General features: G+C 55.8%; 1 protein-coding gene across 1 annotated transcript; it reads right to left on the bottom strand.

Moving 5' to 3' along the window:
* Positions 1-1,783: 1,783 nt before the first annotated feature.
* On the bottom strand, positions 1,784-15,004 carry IRF8 (interferon regulatory factor 8). Its single transcript, XM_049786824.1, has 9 exons — positions 14,905-15,004; positions 12,610-12,810; positions 8,860-9,043; positions 6,385-6,458; positions 5,581-5,686; positions 5,114-5,161; positions 3,275-3,646; positions 2,641-2,756; positions 1,784-1,966 (listed from the first exon to the last, which is right to left on the bottom strand). Exons 2-9 carry the CDS (start codon positions 12,781-12,783, stop codon positions 1,793-1,795), a joined length of 1,248 nt encoding a protein of 415 aa, XP_049642781.1. The 5' UTR covers positions 12,784-12,810; positions 14,905-15,004; the 3' UTR covers positions 1,784-1,792.
* Between the last annotated feature and the right edge of the window lie 1,923 nt (positions 15,005-16,927).

The following is a 16,927-nucleotide window of genomic DNA, read 5'->3' as shown; positions in this document are numbered from 1 at the left end:
CATGAAGGAGTTCCAGGTCCACCTGGCCTGGGTGGATGGTTGAAGCAACCACACAGCAGTCTCTAGGCCCTGCCAAATGTGGCCCCAAATCATGGGATAAACAAACCATATTCTTCTGAGAAGTGTTTTTTTGTTGTTTTTTTTTTGCATTGACTATTTTTTTTATTTTTTCCTGAGCACACCCAGCAATGTCCAGGGCTTACTCCTAGCTCTGTGATCATTTGTGGTGGGGTTCAGGGGACCCTACGGAGTCAGGGGTGAAAACCAGAGTGTTTTTTTAATGGTGGAAGTAGATTCCCTGACACACAGGGGCCCCAGAACCCTGAGAACAACTATTCAGGGTAGAGACCAAATTCTGCCAGTGACACTGGAGACTGGTCCTTGACACCAGCCAGCCACTCTGGGACCTCCTGGCGGCCTATGAGGAAGCCCCACAGCCCACAACCCAGGACCCACAGCTAAGTTGTCCTGTTCTCCAGGCTCCAATTATCTGAGACAAAAATCCCTCGGCCCTCTGATCCCTTATATCTGACACCCCAGACATCAGGGATCAGAGAAAAACCTTCAGACCCTAGAAATTCTGATCCACAGAATCCATGGCCAAAAAAAAAGGGGGGGGTGGTTTGAGACATCAAATGAATGTCAAGGATGGAATTTGCACAGCCTCTCTGACACTGGCAGGTTCCAATAGTCTGGAAGTCAGCCCAGTGGTGCCGGGAAGAACCACTAGACACTGCCACGGGACTGGGCAGCATGGCTGGGGTCAGCGTTGTGCATGCCCACTGGCACCAGCCCCAAAATTCCAAGCAAGGTGGTGCGTCTCTCAGGGTCAGATCTTCCTGCCAGTCAGTGGAGGGGAGTGGGCAAAAAAAAGAGAGGTGATGGGGGAAAGATGCTGCCCTGTGCCTCCCCTTTACCCAGGAGAGTCATGAGACCTTCCAGGGAGAAGCCCCTCCTTGGCCTCCCCCACTCCCACACAAAGTCCCACCATCAGCCACAGGGCAGGTCTCAGCTGTAAATGTTTCTAGATGGCAGCAACAAAGTCACGAAACCATCGACCTCCCTCCTGTTCATATGAAGTGCTCTTCTATGAGGAGCACAGAGGTACCAGCCCCTTGGCCCTGACCACAGGGCTGGCTCAGCAGATCCTGCGGATGTTTATTCTAGGGTCTGCACCTCCGGTCAGCTGGACACTAGAGGAAACAAACACTGGGTGCACTTTTGGATTTTGCAAAATCTCAAGTGCACCCAGAGATGGTCATTGAAATAAGTTCACATCTTAAAAATTGTTTGGGGCTTAGGTTTTTCTGGGGGGAGGGGGTGTTGAGGCAACACCTGGCTATGCTCAGGGCTGACTCTTGCCTCTTTATTCAGGATCACTCTTGGTGGTGTGCCAGAGACCTTAGGTAATGTTAGGGAGTAAACCCATTCAGCCATGTGCAAGGCAAGTGCTTTAATCCATGATACATCTCTCCAGCCCCCTAAAAAGTTATATTTTAAGTTTATGTGTATGTGATTTGGGGCCACACCCAACAGTGCTGAGAGCGTACTCCTGGCTCTGCATTCAGAAATTACTCCTGGTGGTGCTCAGGGATTCTGTGGGATGCTGGAAATAGAACCCACATTGGTGGCATGCAAGGCAAATGCCCTCCCGCTGTCTCCAATCTCCCCAAAAGGTATTTTTTCTAATGTTTTCAACTTTATTTAAACATATTAAATGGCAAAGTCATTTCAAAGTATAATCACAGCAACTATACAGAAGGGGCAAAGGGGGGGGTGAATGGCAGGGTACTCAAACTGTGATCTGCTGGTTCTCCCTGAAGAAGGGCCGTGGGTGCGAGGCACAGATGTCGGGGAAGAGCCGGAAAACCTGGTCGGCCGTAGTCTCCTCAGGTGGCAGCAGTGTCCCGGGCCCAAAGCTCTTCCTGGCTTCCTCCACCAGCTGCTGGGCATAAAGCTGCTCCACCTGCAGACACAGGCACTGTCAGCAAGGGAGATGGGCAAGGAGCACTGGCCAGGCTCTCTGCTCAGTCCTCTCCAATGTCCCTCCAGAGAAAACCCAGAACAAGCCAGTGGAGAAGAAGATAAGGCAAGCCGGATCCCCCCAGAATCCTGCAGAAAGACCCTCCCCCTGGCACTGCCCCCCTTCTGCCCACCAGGCTTCCTAGAGCCCAGACCCAAAGACAATTGAGTAAGATTTTGTTGGGAAGACACACCCAGCAGTGCTCAGGGGTTATTCCTGACTCCATGCTCAGGAATCACTCCTGGCAGGCTCTGGGGATCCTATGGGATTCCAGGATCAAACCTGGGTTGGCCTCATGCAAGCCAAATGCCCTCCCTGCTGCGCAATTGCTCTGGCCCCAGTGGGATTTTTTTCCAGCTTGGAGGTGATGACTTTAGGCACAGACAGGAGCCAGAGTGACTCAGGCTTTGTGAGCTGGAGCCCTGGTTCTGTCACCCACACATACACACACACTACAAGGTTCTCTGGGACCCTCAGGGGCTGCCTCAAGCTCAGGAAACAAAATTATAAATATACAAAATTGGTGCCACAGAGATGGCATGCAGGGGCCTGCAGTGTCCGCTCAGAGGTGAGCCAGAGGAAGAAGCTCTAGGAGATACAAACGTCCAGCCTCTCACCTGCACAAGGATGAGCTTTGAGCGAAGTGGGGCTGTGTCAGGAAACTCCTCCCCGAAGCAGAGCACCACGCGCGAGTCCGGCAGGCGGCTTTGGCTGCTGTAGAACAGCTGCAGGTCTGGGGGACATGGAGAACTTGGATGTTTACAGACCTTCCCCAAGCTCCGCCAAGCCCCCATTCCCCTGCCCTGCCCGTCGCAGCTCATCCAAGGAGGGCAGGCAGGGAGCTTTGAGAGCCAGAGGAGGAGCCCAACTTCAGACATCCTTGTGGGAGTACTGACATGGGGGGTTCCTGGGGATGCCAGCCTCTCTGCTGGCTGCAGGGATTCCAGATTCCTGGAAGTGTCTGCCAAGAGGCAGCTCCCAAGTCTGCAGGCCTGGGTGGGCCTGAAGCTCTGCCTTTCCAGCTGCTCCCAGAAGCTGAACTTCCCTCCTCCCCACTGAGGAAGTATCATACTATCTGAACGCCCCATGGTGCAGATGGGGAAGTCGAGGCACGGGACTAGGTGTCCGGGCATCAGGGTGATGCGGAGAGGAAGAATAAAGAAGCAGCAGGGCGAAGACCCTAGACTCGACACCCCCAAGGAAGCAGGGAGCGCTGGGGAGGGGGCAGAAACGGGGAGGTTGCGCACACACCTCGGAAGAACTGGCTGGTGTCGAAGACCTTGACCACCTCATCACGCTCCAGCTTGTTGGGCCTGTCCTGGCAGGGCACCGCGTTGCCGCTGCAGAAGACGCGGCCCTGACACAGTCGCCGCACCAGCACCCCCTGGTGACTGCAGTGCAGCAGGACACCCCGCTCCAGGTGCCCGAAGAGCTTCCGCGTCACCTGGCGCTGCCGCTCATTGGCGATGGTGTCGGCTGGCGGGAAGCGCACCAGCTCCAGGCCCTCGGGCCCGCTCGGCCTGGTGCCCGGCAGGGACAAGCGGCAGCCCTGGGGGCAGGTGGTGGTGGTCTGGCCCATTAGCTTGCCCCCGTAGTAGAAGCTGATGACCATCTGTGAGAAGGCTGCAGGGAGATAGGGGGTCAGGGGCTGCAGGAAGTGGGAGTGGGACATCTCTAGTTCTGTTCATTGAGCCAGGGAGAGCCCTTTGGTTGTTGGGGGGAATCTTTGCACCCCTTCCAGAAATGATGATGTTGAGAACACATATCAATACACAGCAGAATAAATACGCAGAATAAAATTCATATGCAGAATAAATAAAATCTGGTCACTGAGGAAACCTGCCTTTGTAAACACACAGAAAAAGACTCCCGATCCCCTGATCATTGAGGAAACCTGCTGTGGAGACTTACAAGTCACAGGCAAACCAGTTCATTTCCAAGAAAATGTCGGGCTTTGAGCTGGGTCAGGGTCTGTGCTAATGTGACCTGGAGTGCCCAGCGTAGTAGTACAGCTCCTTGGTGCAGTGGGACTCATGGTTTGTGTTACAGAGTGACAATGTGCCCAGGGCAGATGTGCATCAGATGGGAGGCTCTAACCTTAGCAGCCGGACTCACTGTGGAACAGTTATAGTTACAGTCCATAGCCATGTGGCCAGATGCCCAATTGCTACTGGAAGGTAATGCTGTGAGAATTCTAGGGAAATTAAAATAAAGATGCTGTCTTTACACATACATTTTCACACACACACACACACACTAATTCAGGCCCCTCAGGGCTCCAAAGGCTCTGAACAATCTCCCCCAAACTCTTCATCCAGAAAAGTCTGGATGACATCCCAGTTCAGGGAGCAGCCTGGCATACACTGCAGTATAGGAGATACAGAGACCTGGTCAGAGATTGCTGTTTTCAGTACTCCCCAGTTGCTGACCCCTCAAAGAGAACACCAGGGTTTGGCCTGGAAGGATCATTCCATACCCCATCCTGACCTCCTGCTCCTTAGACAGCACAGGAAGGGGATCCTCAGGCAAGAGTCCTTCCCCTCCCATTTCTCCACATTGTCCCAGATCCCCAGGATTTTTCTCTGGCATCTGATTCTGACATAAACCACACATCATTTCTACAGGTCTGACCCAGCCCAGTACCCCAAACATTTGTCCTTATGACCCCTCTCAGGGCTGATTCCTGGGTCCACTGTTGGCCCACGGGCAACCAGCAGTGGATGGCAAGTAAACTCATGGTATATTTCCCATAATGGGAGCAAAACTTAGAGGCTTCCTCTGCCCAAATCACCTCCATCATCTCCTCACCTCCATCACCACCGTCAGCACTATCACTGTCTCCACTATGACTCAGGTACGGGTATGAATAAATGACTCTCCTCCATGCCCAACGCATTCTGAACACAATGTATCACCCATGCCCCAGTCCCACTGGGCCACCTCATGCTGCCCTGCTCCTTCCCTTCCAGAAAGCTCTCCTTGCCTCTCTGAGGTGAGGGGCAACAGGCTGGCCACAGAGAAGGGGGACCTGGGGCCCAACTCCCCAACTCAGCAGCCCACGGCCCCCAAGCTTTGCCCACCAACCCCTACCTGGGTGATGCCCTTCGTAGGCTGCATAGCCCGTGCTCAGCGGCAAGCCTGCAGGAGAGAGCAGAGCCCCTGAGACACAAGTGAGAACAGGGGGTACCAGCTGCCCCGGGGACCCCAGGCTTCCACTGTGCCAGGAGCACTTTCCTTCTCCACAAATATCCCACCTCAAATAGAGACTCAGACCTAGGCCTGCCAGCAGGGGGCACTTCTCCTTCCCAGGTATGAATGACTCCCTTTGCACTCGATGAGCCCACAGGGCCCACATCAGGGAGGGTCTATGAGGCCACTGTGACAGGGGAGATGTCTTCCATCACATCCAGCCACTGCCCCCTTCCAAAAGCAGCTCTCTGTAGCCACTACTCCTGCTGATCCTGAAACATGGACCCCCAGAGTCTAGTGGAAGTGTGTGGCCTGGACACTGCCCCCACCCCAGGGCTGAACTGGAGAATCCCCCCACAGCACCTCACCTGGACCTGGCTGCTGTGCCCACAAGTCCGGGGGGTGCTGACCCCTGCAGGCCTCAGGCGGGGAGGGGCTCCGCTTTAGGGCACCCATGTAATCGTCCGCGCAGGGCTGAGGAGGACGACAGAAGGCTGGTCACCCTTCGAGTGGAGACCAAGGGCCAGGGGCTCGAGGGTGCATGGAACCAGCTTTCTGCAAGTACTTCCAAGGCCACGAAACCAGTCCCGGTTCCCAGCACAGGCCAGACACGGAATGACCGTGAGTGTTTCATGCTCTTCACCAGCCTGGCCAGCCCCCATGGCTACAAATACTGCTCATCCTCAAGAAGTTTCTGGAAGCCGCTTTTCCTGGAACCTGGTGCTGAGAGCCAGCAGGAATGGCACGAGACCAGAAGGAAGCCCCAGGCCCAGAAGTTCACTGGGTCACTGCTAAGAGCATAAATGCTGTCAGGGGGTTGGGGGGTGGCAAAGAAAGGCTGGAGTTGGAGAGCGGCAGTGTCTGGGGAATGTCCCCCTGGGAAGCTGATCTGTAGTGTGAGTTAGACAAATTCCTCCTGTAGACCCACACAAGGGGCTGAGGCTGAAGGCTGTGAAGTTGGGAACTCCCCACTGCCCCCTGCCCCTCACTGCTGACTCTGGCCTCCACCCAGACCCCTGCTCCACTATATCCCAGGGCTTCCCCATCAGACTTCGCAGAGCAATAGTGCATAGACCCCCAACCCAGCTGATGTAGTTAGTTCAGCCTGTCTGCCCAGGGGGGGCTTTACCTTGGGGTAAAGCCACATCCACCCAGAGCAGGTGCCCACTTACCTCCTTGAGCACGTCCTCACACCCTCTGTCCATACCATCGCTTGCACAGCCAGGGCCCGCGCCTCCCAGTTTGCCTGCGGGGAAGCAGAGACATCAGCAGGCCGGTCCTCATTAATGCTGAGTGGAGCCACCCCCGGTGTGGGATTTGAGAACAGACTCTGCTCCTTCTTCCCAGGCGCCTGATCACATGACCATCAGCCAGAGAGAGAGAGAAGTTGCTGCACGTGGTCTCCCCGCTGAGTATGAGAGCCCTAAGCCCCACGGAAGGCAGCTGGCCGAGATGCTCTGCTCTCCACCCTCTGCTGGGCCTTTCTTTTTGTAGCACAAACACACCTGCACTCAGGGAACCCCCCCCAAATCGCCAGGCACACCCCAAATGTCCCAGTCAGAAAGTACTGGGGGCCCTAGAGATACCACAGGGCTAAGATGCCTGCCTTGCTCTATTGCTGTCCTTAGTCTCTCCAATGAGGGAAGGAAGGAAGGAAGGAAGGAAGGAAGGAAGGAAGGAAGGAAGGAAGGAAGGAAGGAAGGAAGGAAGGAAGGAAGGGAGGGAGGGAGGGAGGGAGGGAGGGAGGGAGGGAGGGAGGGAGGGAGGGAGGGAGGGAGGGAGGGAGGGAGGGAGGGAGGGAGGGAGGGAGGGAGGGAGGGAGGGAGGGAGGGAGGGAGGGAGGGAGGGAGGGAGGGAGGGAGGGGGGGAGGGAGGGAGGAGGGAGGGAGGGAGGGAGGGGGGAGGGAAGGGAGGGAGGGGGGAGGGAGGGAGGGAGGGGGGAGGGAGGGAGGGAGGGAGGGGGAGGGAGGGAGGGAGGGAGGGGGAGGGGGGGAGGGAGGGAGGGAGGGAGGAGGGAGGGAGGGAGGGAGGGAGGGAGGGAGGAGGGAGGGAGGGAGGGAGGGAGGAGGAGGGAGGGAGGGAGGGAGGGAGGGAGGGAGGAGGGAGGGAGGGAGGGAGGGAGGGAGGGAAGGACGGGGAGGGAGGGAGGGAGGGAGGGAGGGGAAGGAGGGACAGAAGGAGGGAGGGAGGGAGGGGAAAGAGGGAGGGGAAAGGGGCCGGGCGGTGGCGCTGGAGGTAAGGTGCCTGCCTTGCCTGCGCTAGCCTAGGACGGACCGCAGTTCGATCCTCCGGCGTCCCATATGGTCCCCCAAGAAGCCAGGAGCAACTTCTGAGCGCATAGCCAGGAGTAACCCCTGAGCGTCACAGGGTGTGGCCCAAAAACCAAAAAAAAAAAAAAGAGGGAGTGGAAGGAGGGAGGGAAGGAGGGAGGGAGGGGAAGGAAGGAAGGAAGGAAGGAAGGAAGGAAGGAAGGAAGGAAGGAAGGAAGGAAGGAAGGAAGGAAGGAAGGAAGGAAGGAAGGAAGGAAGGAAGGAAGGAAGGAAGGAAGGAAGGAAGGAAGGAGAGAGAGCAGTAAAACAAGCTGACCAGCTCTTCAGACCACCTGTCTCTGTTGCCCCAGGGCCCACTCTCAGCACTGGGCCTTGTTGGGTTGGTCTGTGCTCCTAAGCTATGGCCAACCCAAGCCCCTCACTCATGGCACAAGACCTACCAACGGGTTCAAGCACTCACTGTGGTGTGCCCAGCCTGCAGCTCTGAGAGTGCATTTAAATTCTATGCAATCCTGAGTTTCCCTACCACCACCACCCCAGGTGGCAAACAAGTGCTGGTCATCTGTATCCTGCCCATCTGGCTCAATAGGGGGTCAATCTTCCTCCCAAATGCAGCTCACCCTGAGGCTATGCAAAATGGGCCCGTGGGGACAAGAAGCAGAAATTCAGGTCTGGTGCTGCCCAGACTGGGCAGGGAGGGTCCCAGAATGGAGTGGCCATGGCAGATCCCAACTGGGCCCCCTGTGGGTGCACTGACAGCTCTGCTCTGCTCCCCGGGCCCATCTGCTTGTCTGCCACAACTGTGGTCTTTGAGAGTGTCCCAGAGCCCAAGAGTCCCTTTCATGGTTGTTTATTGGGCATGTATGGAGAAAGAACCGCCTCCTATTTCTCCACTAAAAGACACTCTGAGCAGATCTGAGTTGCTTCCCTGGGCCTCTGCACTGGGAAAGAGATTCCCTGCAGGGCCAAACTCAGGACCAGTTTTGGATACAGGGCTTAACCAGGTGAGGAGTAACAGGACTGGGGTGCTGCTCTGACACTAAAAGAGAAGCACCCAGGACCCTATGCCAAGGCCAGCAGTGACTGTGCAGAATAGGTCCCAATCCTGTGAGAAGACCTTGGGATCTCTGTCCTGCTATCTGCCTTCAGTGCACCCCACCCCTCTCGTCCTGCCAGACACTGAGAATCCTGCAGATTTGGGGGTGCCTAGTGCTGTCTGTGCACCTCAGCCAGGGGATGTATGTGTCCCTGACCGGAACAGATGGCAGCAGATGCCCCCATCTCATCTCTGCCCCTGCCCCTGCATCGGGCCTGGCCAGGTCTGTCTGAGCCCAGGGAGGACTCTGTGGGCTACCCCTGCCCTGATCCTGTAGTTACATTTCTGCTCCTCCTCAGGCACGATGCGGTAGACTTTGTAGGGCTCCGAGATGTCCAGTTGAGAGCGTTCAGTCACCTCCTCGAAGTCGGGGCTCTTGTTGAGGGCACAGCGCAGTCTGGTCTTCCACGTGGCCGGTTCGGCCTTGTCCCCCTCCTTAAACTTTCCTTTGAAGACAGCCCAGGCCTGAAGGAGCGGGCACAGCTCTGTGACTGGAACCCCACAGCACACCAAGACACTCACAGCACAAATACCCTCCACCCGTGCTGAAGGCCACAGCTGCCTACCCACACACATGCCCTGAGCAGGTCTGAACTACTGCTCTGGACCTCTGTATGGAGATTCCCACCTTCTCCCACAGACGGGAGCAGACCTGGGGAACAGGGGGAGCCCAAAAGGTTCGGCTGAGCCAGGACTGAAGCACACAAGACACACACACACACAAACACACAAACACAAGTGCACACAGACACATAAACATGCTCCCACAGACATGCATTCACACTGCAAAAACACACAGGGGGCTGAAGCAATGGCATAGCGAGGAGGGCATTTGCCTTGCAAGCAGCTGACCCAGGTTGGATCCCCAACATGAACATAGGGTACCAGGAGTGCTCTGCCAGGAGTGAATTCTGAGCACAGAGCCACACACACACACACACACACACACAACACATACACACACACAACACACACACACACACAGAGTTCTGGAGCTGCTTTTGGCAAATCCCCGTTGGATGCAGGGCCAGGAGGAGCCTGAGGTTAAGTATGGCAAAGAGGAAGTCGCACTCAGTTTCACTAGAATATTCAAAACAAAGAACAATTTGTTTTTACTTTTCTCAACTCGGCCGGGCTACAGTGTAGCCGTGAAAAGGGAACATGTAGCAGCCCAAAGGCGGCCACCCAACACCCAGTGACTTTTAATAGACTTTTGGTTTTGCATGGGGCACTTATTCTCGGCTCTCCCACCCTTCCCCCAGTCCAGGCTGTTGAAAAGCAACACAATATTTTTCCTCCCCAAGGCGTCCGCAGTTCCTCTAGTTTCAGCCCAGATTCTGAGCTGGACATAGGCAGCGGAGGAGCCTCCAAGCTTAGATGGTCCCGAGAGCAGATGGACAGGTGCCCTGAGTTCCAACCTGGATGAATGGGCAGCCCTTGATCCACCCAGAACATGCTGCCCAGGTCCAGATAGTCTGTGAGCCCCCATTTAGGGGGGGCATGTTTCCAGGGGGTCCTTGTTAAGGGGTAAATGATCCTGATTCCAACCCTGGGCCACCCACCACACACCACACTGGGAGGCTGGTGGAAAGGCAGGTCTGGGCTGCCCTGAAGAGAGCTTCCACCTCCTTCAACACACACAGGAATCCACACCCCAACATCTCTGTGGATTCAGGGGAGCCCACAGCACATCTCTCACAGACACATGCAGGCTCTCCCTGCTCTCTGGGGGGTGGGAGGGTGGTCTATACATGCACTGATCATCACTGTGTAACGGGACCCTACCCCCAAACATTTGACCTGTGAATGGTCCCCACCATCCCATCTGCCTCCCACCCTCACACCTGGACCTGCTTCCAGGGCACAAGAGGGTTGGCAACTCTGCCCCATCCACCCATCTGGTACTTCCATTGCTCCACTGGGCCCCTGGGCCCTGGGCTGGTCACTGGACTGGACCAAATGCATGGTCCTAAACCCAGCTGGGGGTCTAGAGGCATCTCTGGCCTCTACTGTATGGGTCTGTGGGCCTGTGCACAAGCCACACACATTCGTACACACTCACATGCCTCACACATACACTAACACACCCTTCAGCATCAACAACCAAAACCACCAATTCCACTCCCACCCGATGCCTGAGGTGAGACTGTGCAGTTCACACCTTCAAGAAAGCAGGTCTCAGGGGTGCAGGGGCAGCACTGACCCCACCCAGGGCCCTGGTGGCCCCTCACACTCACACTACAGCAAGTCAGGACTCGTGTGAAGGGTCCCGGACCCCGGGTGGGGACAAGACCCTCCATTGCAGCTACCTTGAGCCTCTGACAGATGAGACAATCTAGCTCAGGGCCCTGGTGCCTCTGAGCTTCCACTAAAGGGACTGGGGGAGCTCTGAGGCCAATGCCACAGTGTCTCGGTAGCCAGTGTCAATTCTGCTACCACCTACTCTTGACTTCTGTGCCTGCACTGCCCCATATACCAGGTGCCACCCAGAGTCACAGGTAATGCCTGCCAAGGGAACCCAGATCTCAAGCTCCCCAAGAATGGCCAGGAAAAAAGCAGAAAAAGCATTTTCAAAATCAGACCCACCACACTCTAGCAGTGATCGTGCTAGGCAGCATGGAACTGCAAGTCCATCTACACCACACCAACCTCAGAACCTCACGTGGGGCATGCCCTTTCCCACTGTCTACATGAGAGGTCTACATGGGGCTTTTTCTTAGCACACACCAGTCTGCAGAGCTCACTGAGGGCGCAGCAAACAGGAAGGTCCCAGTGGGAGCTGAAAATGCGTGGAACAGCCTGTCTGCCTATCTGGCCACCAAGTGTGGCAGAGGGTCCGGGGGAGGTACTTGGAGAGCAGGGCAGGGGACACGGGGACCCCTGGTCTCTTCTCCTCCTCATCTCCAAACCAACCCGCGCCCCCTGACACCCCCCATTCCTGCTGAGATTGTAGCGGCTGATTGCCACATGCGTGGCTGTGTAACCGACGGAAGCAGAGGGAATCTTCTGGGCTTTCTCAACATTGTCGAAACGGCTCCGTGGGCCATTGCACAAGAGCCTAAATCTGTCCCCTCTCTGTGCCCCAGGCTGTGCGGGGCCTGTGCCCCCCCAGCCACTCTGGGCTGGGTCATGTGGTGCTCAGTGCCCCTCATACTCAGCTTAGCCTGGACCTCCACCCCATCCCACACAACCACACTGGGGTCTGCCTGCATGGGCCATGGTCTCTTCCTTGAGGAGTGAGGAAAAGGCTTGGACACCCAGCCCCAGAGGCCAGCTGAGGTGAGACTGGAAGACTGTCCTCCACCTCGACACCTGTGAGTTCCTGAAATGCTTGGATGCACCACCCTGATCACCCCATAAGTGCTCCACAAGACTAGCAAGAAGCATTACGAGGGGGGTAGGGGGAACCCCTGTTCCGAGAGGGGGGGGGTCTCAGGTGCAGACTGCCAAGCTGGGCTGCACATGAACAGAGGCTCTCAAATGTATGGCCCCCACACTGTCCTCCACAGCCCCCTACAGCTCTGCACAGGCTCCAGAGGCTCCAGTGCCCTGGGCTGACTCTGAGCCACTCTCTATGGGCTGAATCTGACACCCTGTATTCACCTACAGACACCAAGGAGGGGAACCCCAAAACTCACAAACATTCACACATATTCTCTTACATGCACACTTTCACACCCCTATGCACACTTTCTGTGTGTCACTAACAAACTCAGTCACGATAACACACTTACGGGGCCGGAGAGATAGCATGGAGGTAAGGCGTTTGCCTTTCATACAGAAGGTCATCGGTTCAAATCCCGGCGTCCCATATGGTCCCTTGTGCCTGCCAGGAGCAATTTCTGAGCATGGAGCCAGGAATAACCCCTGAGCACTGCCGGTTGTGACCCAAAAACCACAACAACAACAAAAAAAAAAAAACACTTATACTCACACCCATATACACACTTTCTCCTTCACTCACTGTCACACTCACACATTTGCACTCACACCTTGAAGATGGAGGTGTTCACTCACTCACACTCACGCACCTTAAAGATGGAGGCATCCACCTCTTGGTTGTAGTCCTGCTTGCCTGCATGTTTCCAGGGGATCCGGAACAGGCTCTTCTCACTGCTCTCCCACACCAGCCCCGGGTACAGGCCACTGTCGATCTGCTCCACTAGCCACTGGCGCAGCCGCCGACCCCCGCTTCGGTCACACATCCTCGACACAGGCGTGCACACCCACTACTGCCAAGAGGAAAAGTGGGCATGGAACAGGGGCACCAGCCGGGCACCTCCAGCCAGAAGAGGCTGAATAGAGCAGGTAGCCCAGATCCCTGAGTCTGACCAAGACACTGTCCTTGCCCCATGGTCCTGAAAGCAAACAGGACATGACACCTTGACCCAGGGACCACTTCCCCCTCCAGACTGCCCCCCACTTATTTGGGGGTGAGCATGGTTTGGGGAGGAGACAGAGCTGGACCTGAACCCATCTCTTGGGGGTGATCTGCTCATGGGATCTGGGCTGCATTCGGGGAGGAAGGACAGGATGCAGAGGACATGATGAGGCCACTTATCGCTGCTGTCCCTGCCTCGTCCTCAGCAGCTCTCAGTGCTCCGGGCAGAACATAGGCAGAATTGAGGATGCCTGCATGACTGCAGACTATCCTCTCACTCCCACACCCCAGATGCCCCATGCTGCAGCAGGACATAGCGGAAAGATGGTGGCATTTCTGCCACAGACACTCGAGACAACAAGCCAGATGTCTGCCCAGAGGCTGGGCATGCTGCCCCCAAAACAGACATTTCTATCCTTATTAAAATGAGATTCAGGAGCTGGAGAGATAGCACAGTGGTAGGGTAATTGCCTTGCATGTGGCTGACCTTGGACAGACTCATGTTCGATTCCCAGCATCCCATAGGGTCCCCCAAGCCTGCCAGGAGTGATTTCTGAGCACAGAGCTAGGAGTAACCCTTGAGCACTACCAGGTGTGGCCCAAAAACTAAAATAAAATAAAATGACTTTCAAACAACCAAGACAGTGTCCCCAAGATTGTCCTGCAGGGCAGTGCTGCAGGGAAGAGACACCAGGCTACAGCAGGTGGGCAAGGGGTCAGGTGGGAGCTGGGGTGGGTCAGGGGTCCTGTGAACACCCACTGCCCTGACATGCAGCTGCCCCATTGTGGATCTATCTGCAGGGAGGTTTGTGGACCCAGTCCTGGCTGTGTTCTCTCAGTTCTCTCACAAGAGACTCCTCAGGTCCTCTAGGGCCCTGGGAAATTAGATAGCACAAAGGTAAGGCAATAGCCTTGTGTGCAGCTATCCCAGATTCCAGATTTGAGCCCCAATAATCCACAAAGTCCCCTGATCAGTGGCCAATAAGCCTTGAGCACCACTGAATGTGTCCCCCCAAAACCAACCAATCAATGAATAAGAAATAAAAGAGGGAAGAGGGGGCTATGTAGAAGGAACGGGCAAGAATAGCAGAACAAAACAAAACAAAACAAAAAAAGAATAGCAGAACAAGGGCCAGAGCAATAGCACAGAGGTAGACCTTGCACATGCCCAACCTGGAATGGATCAGGGTTCGATTCCTGGCATCCCATAGGGTTCCCCCAAGCCTGCAAAGAGCAATTTCTGAGCTCAGAACCAGGAATTACTCCTGAGCACAGTGGAGTGTGCCCCCGTCCCCCCAAAAAATAGCATAGCAAGGGAGGGTGTTTGCCTTGCACGTGGGGCTTTATCCCTGGCATCCCATAGGGTCCCTCTAGTACTGCCAGGAGTGATCCCTGAGTGCAGAGCCTGGAGTCAGCCCTGAGCAGAACCAGGTATGGCCCAAAAACAAAGAAGAAGGTGGAGGAGGAGGAAGATGAGAAGGAGGTGAAGAAGGTAAAGAAAGAGGAGGAGGAAGAGGTGGAAAAGGAAAAGGGAGTAGAACACCACAGGTGTAATTATCGGGGTGCTGATCATTTAGATTTGGAGAAAGGAGAGAGAGAGAGAGAGAGAGAGAGAGAGAGAGAGAGAGAGAGAGAGAGAGAGAGAGAGAGAGAGTCTGGGTGAGGACTCTCAAATTGGAGTGGTCTCGCCCTCCCTCTCCACCCAGATCATAAACTGACTCCAGTTCCAAGACTTCCTAAAAGGGAAAGTAAAAGCTGGTTATGGGGATTCTTCTAGAAGGAGACGGCTTTCTTATCAGGGATTCCAATGGGTCCCCAGCCCTGTGATAAGGAAGGAGGGAGACAATAACTGGGGGAACAGGAGGAGCTGAAACGCTCAGGCCCTGGGGTGCACATTCTCTGTTCAATGGGAGGCGGGACCCCAGACCCCACAGGTTCTACTCACCCGACCAGACGCACCCACTGGGTGTGCCTCGGCCCAGCTCATCCGCAGCGTGGCAAGCAGGTCAGGAGCCCTGAACATACCCAGCGCAGGGCCAAGGAACGCCTGGGAAGGAGAGATTTATAGCCAAGAGCAAGTTTATAACTTCCCCTTTGCCGCACTCTGAGATAAGAATTCTCGGGGACCAAATCCTGCCCAGCTAATCTGCTTCCCTGTAAGCCAGTCCCCACATGGCAGGAGCTCAGAGGTACCCCAAGGCCACTCAGGCAGGGTCCTGGAACCCACCTCCTCTGAGGGTCCCCGTACTGATGCCTGAGCCGCCCCCAATCCTCCATCCCCAGAGACCCAAGACTGTAAGTGCTTCTTCCTCCCGGCCCTCGACCCTGCTGAAAGCACCATTCTCAGGGGACTGCCAGCACTCCGCAGACAGAGCCCCGCAGGGAGTGAAAACGCCCCCACCCGAACTGGGTCTTTCAAGCATCATAGTCCCAGATGCAGGAAGACAACCAACGTGGGCAAAGGGCAGACAAATGTCGGAAGTCCCAAATGTCCATCACAGATTCCATGCATCAGGCTGCAGGGTGGGAAGGTCTTGCCCTAGGCGTGCGTCTGGGTTTTTGTGGAGACACAAGACCCCACACACACTTTCCTGCCAGGAAGCAGTGGACCAGATGGTGCAAAGAACCTTCATGCCCACCCCGAAATCAAAGTTGTTGGGAAGCAGGCTAAGGCCAGGCCAGCTGGGCGCCACTCACACCGCAAGAACCAAGAGGACAGTTCCCCCCAAGCCAGCTAGCAGTTGTGCCAGGCTATAGAATGGGGGTCCAGGGATCCCCCCCACCAAGGTCCACTTCACCTTTTCAAATATTCTTTGCAAACCAAATTTCAAGAAAAGTAGTTTGTTTCCTGTCCCTCCACCCCCATCAGGGTCCACCAGCGGCTGGAACTCTGGATTGGAGTGCAATCGGGGTGTAGGAGAAAGCAAGCTACGGTACACCTCCCGGTGATACCTCCTGCCCGGCCTGAACCCTACCTGCCTCTGGCTTCCCACCGGCACCCGGACGGCGCAGCTCAGCCCGGGGCGACTTATAAACAGAGGCGTGTCTGTCTTGCGTCTGAGCGACGGTCGCGCTGTCCAATGGGCGCGGCGATAGGATCGGGGCCGGCCAATGGGCGCGGCCTGCCCAATCCTTCTTCGAAGTGCTCAGTTTTCCGAGAAATCACCTTTCTGCAGAGGCGGCAGCGCGGTCCAGGATCCTAGGTCCGGGTCTGAGTCCGGGTCTCCGTGTCCCCGTGTCCCCGAGCGCCAGCGCCCAGGCTTGGTCAGATGAGGTGGTGGGTATCCAGGGCTGGGGCGGGGACAGGTCAGGGGACAGAGGTCGAGGTGGTGAGTCGTTATGTGAGATGAATGACAGCAGGGCTGTGGGTGCAGATGGCAGAGATCACTGTCAGCGCTTACAGCTAGGATGGTCCCCACCATTGAGCCACTGGTCACTCCTCAAACTCCCCAAACAATACCCAAAACTCCTGGGCTGCATGAGGGGAGTCCCCTCCGCTCCCAGACAGACCAGGCATTCCCCCCCCCCACCCATCCTGAGGGCCAGCCCCTCACTGACCAAGTCCCAGAAAACACTTCTGTGTTGAACACAGGATTCAAACCCTTAGCCCTGCCCCACTCCCATTCCTGGGGTAAGCTGAAGGAACTTGCTCAGGGGGGAGCTAAGTAGGGGGTTCAGAGTTAGGAGATGTGTGCCCTGAACCCCCAGTTCTGTTCTAAGCCCTTGAGGACGAGGGATGGTGAGGATGTCCCATGAACAAAGTCTATGACCATTCAAAATTGATGTCGATTTGGGAGATTTCTTCCTTTCAAAACAAACAAATAAACAAAAAAAGACGGAACAAGACAACAAACAGCATTAAGGAGGTGATGTTTGGCCCCAGGGTGAGCTACCCCAGAGAGCATGTGGAGTTAGGACCCCGGGGCCCCGGGTATCAGCAGTGAGAAGATCCTCCAGGCCTATGAGAG

This window comes from Suncus etruscus, chromosome 14 (assembly GCF_024139225.1).
Source record: "Suncus etruscus isolate mSunEtr1 chromosome 14, mSunEtr1.pri.cur, whole genome shotgun sequence".
Taxonomy (NCBI): domain Eukaryota; kingdom Metazoa; phylum Chordata; class Mammalia; order Eulipotyphla; family Soricidae; genus Suncus; species Suncus etruscus.
Note: the sequence above shows the minus strand (reverse complement) of the source record. Positions and strands in the feature narration are given on the sequence as shown.

What these genes read in the sequence shown, in the direction of transcription:
- IRF8 (XM_049786824.1), bottom strand. Translation starts at nt 12,783, where the DNA reads ATGTGTGACCGAAGCGGGGGTCGGCGGCTGCGCCAGTGGCTAGTGGAG. An exon ending in GTGAGGACGTGCTCAAGGAG is followed by an intron (nt 5,687 to 6,384) that starts GTAAGTGGGCAC and finishes CGTCCTCCTCAG; the next exon opens with CCCTGCGCGGACGATTACAT. An exon ending in GGCACAGCAGCCAGGTCCAG is followed by an intron (nt 5,162 to 5,580) that starts GTGAGGTGCTGT and finishes TCTCTCCTGCAG; the next exon opens with GCTTGCCGCTGAGCACGGGC.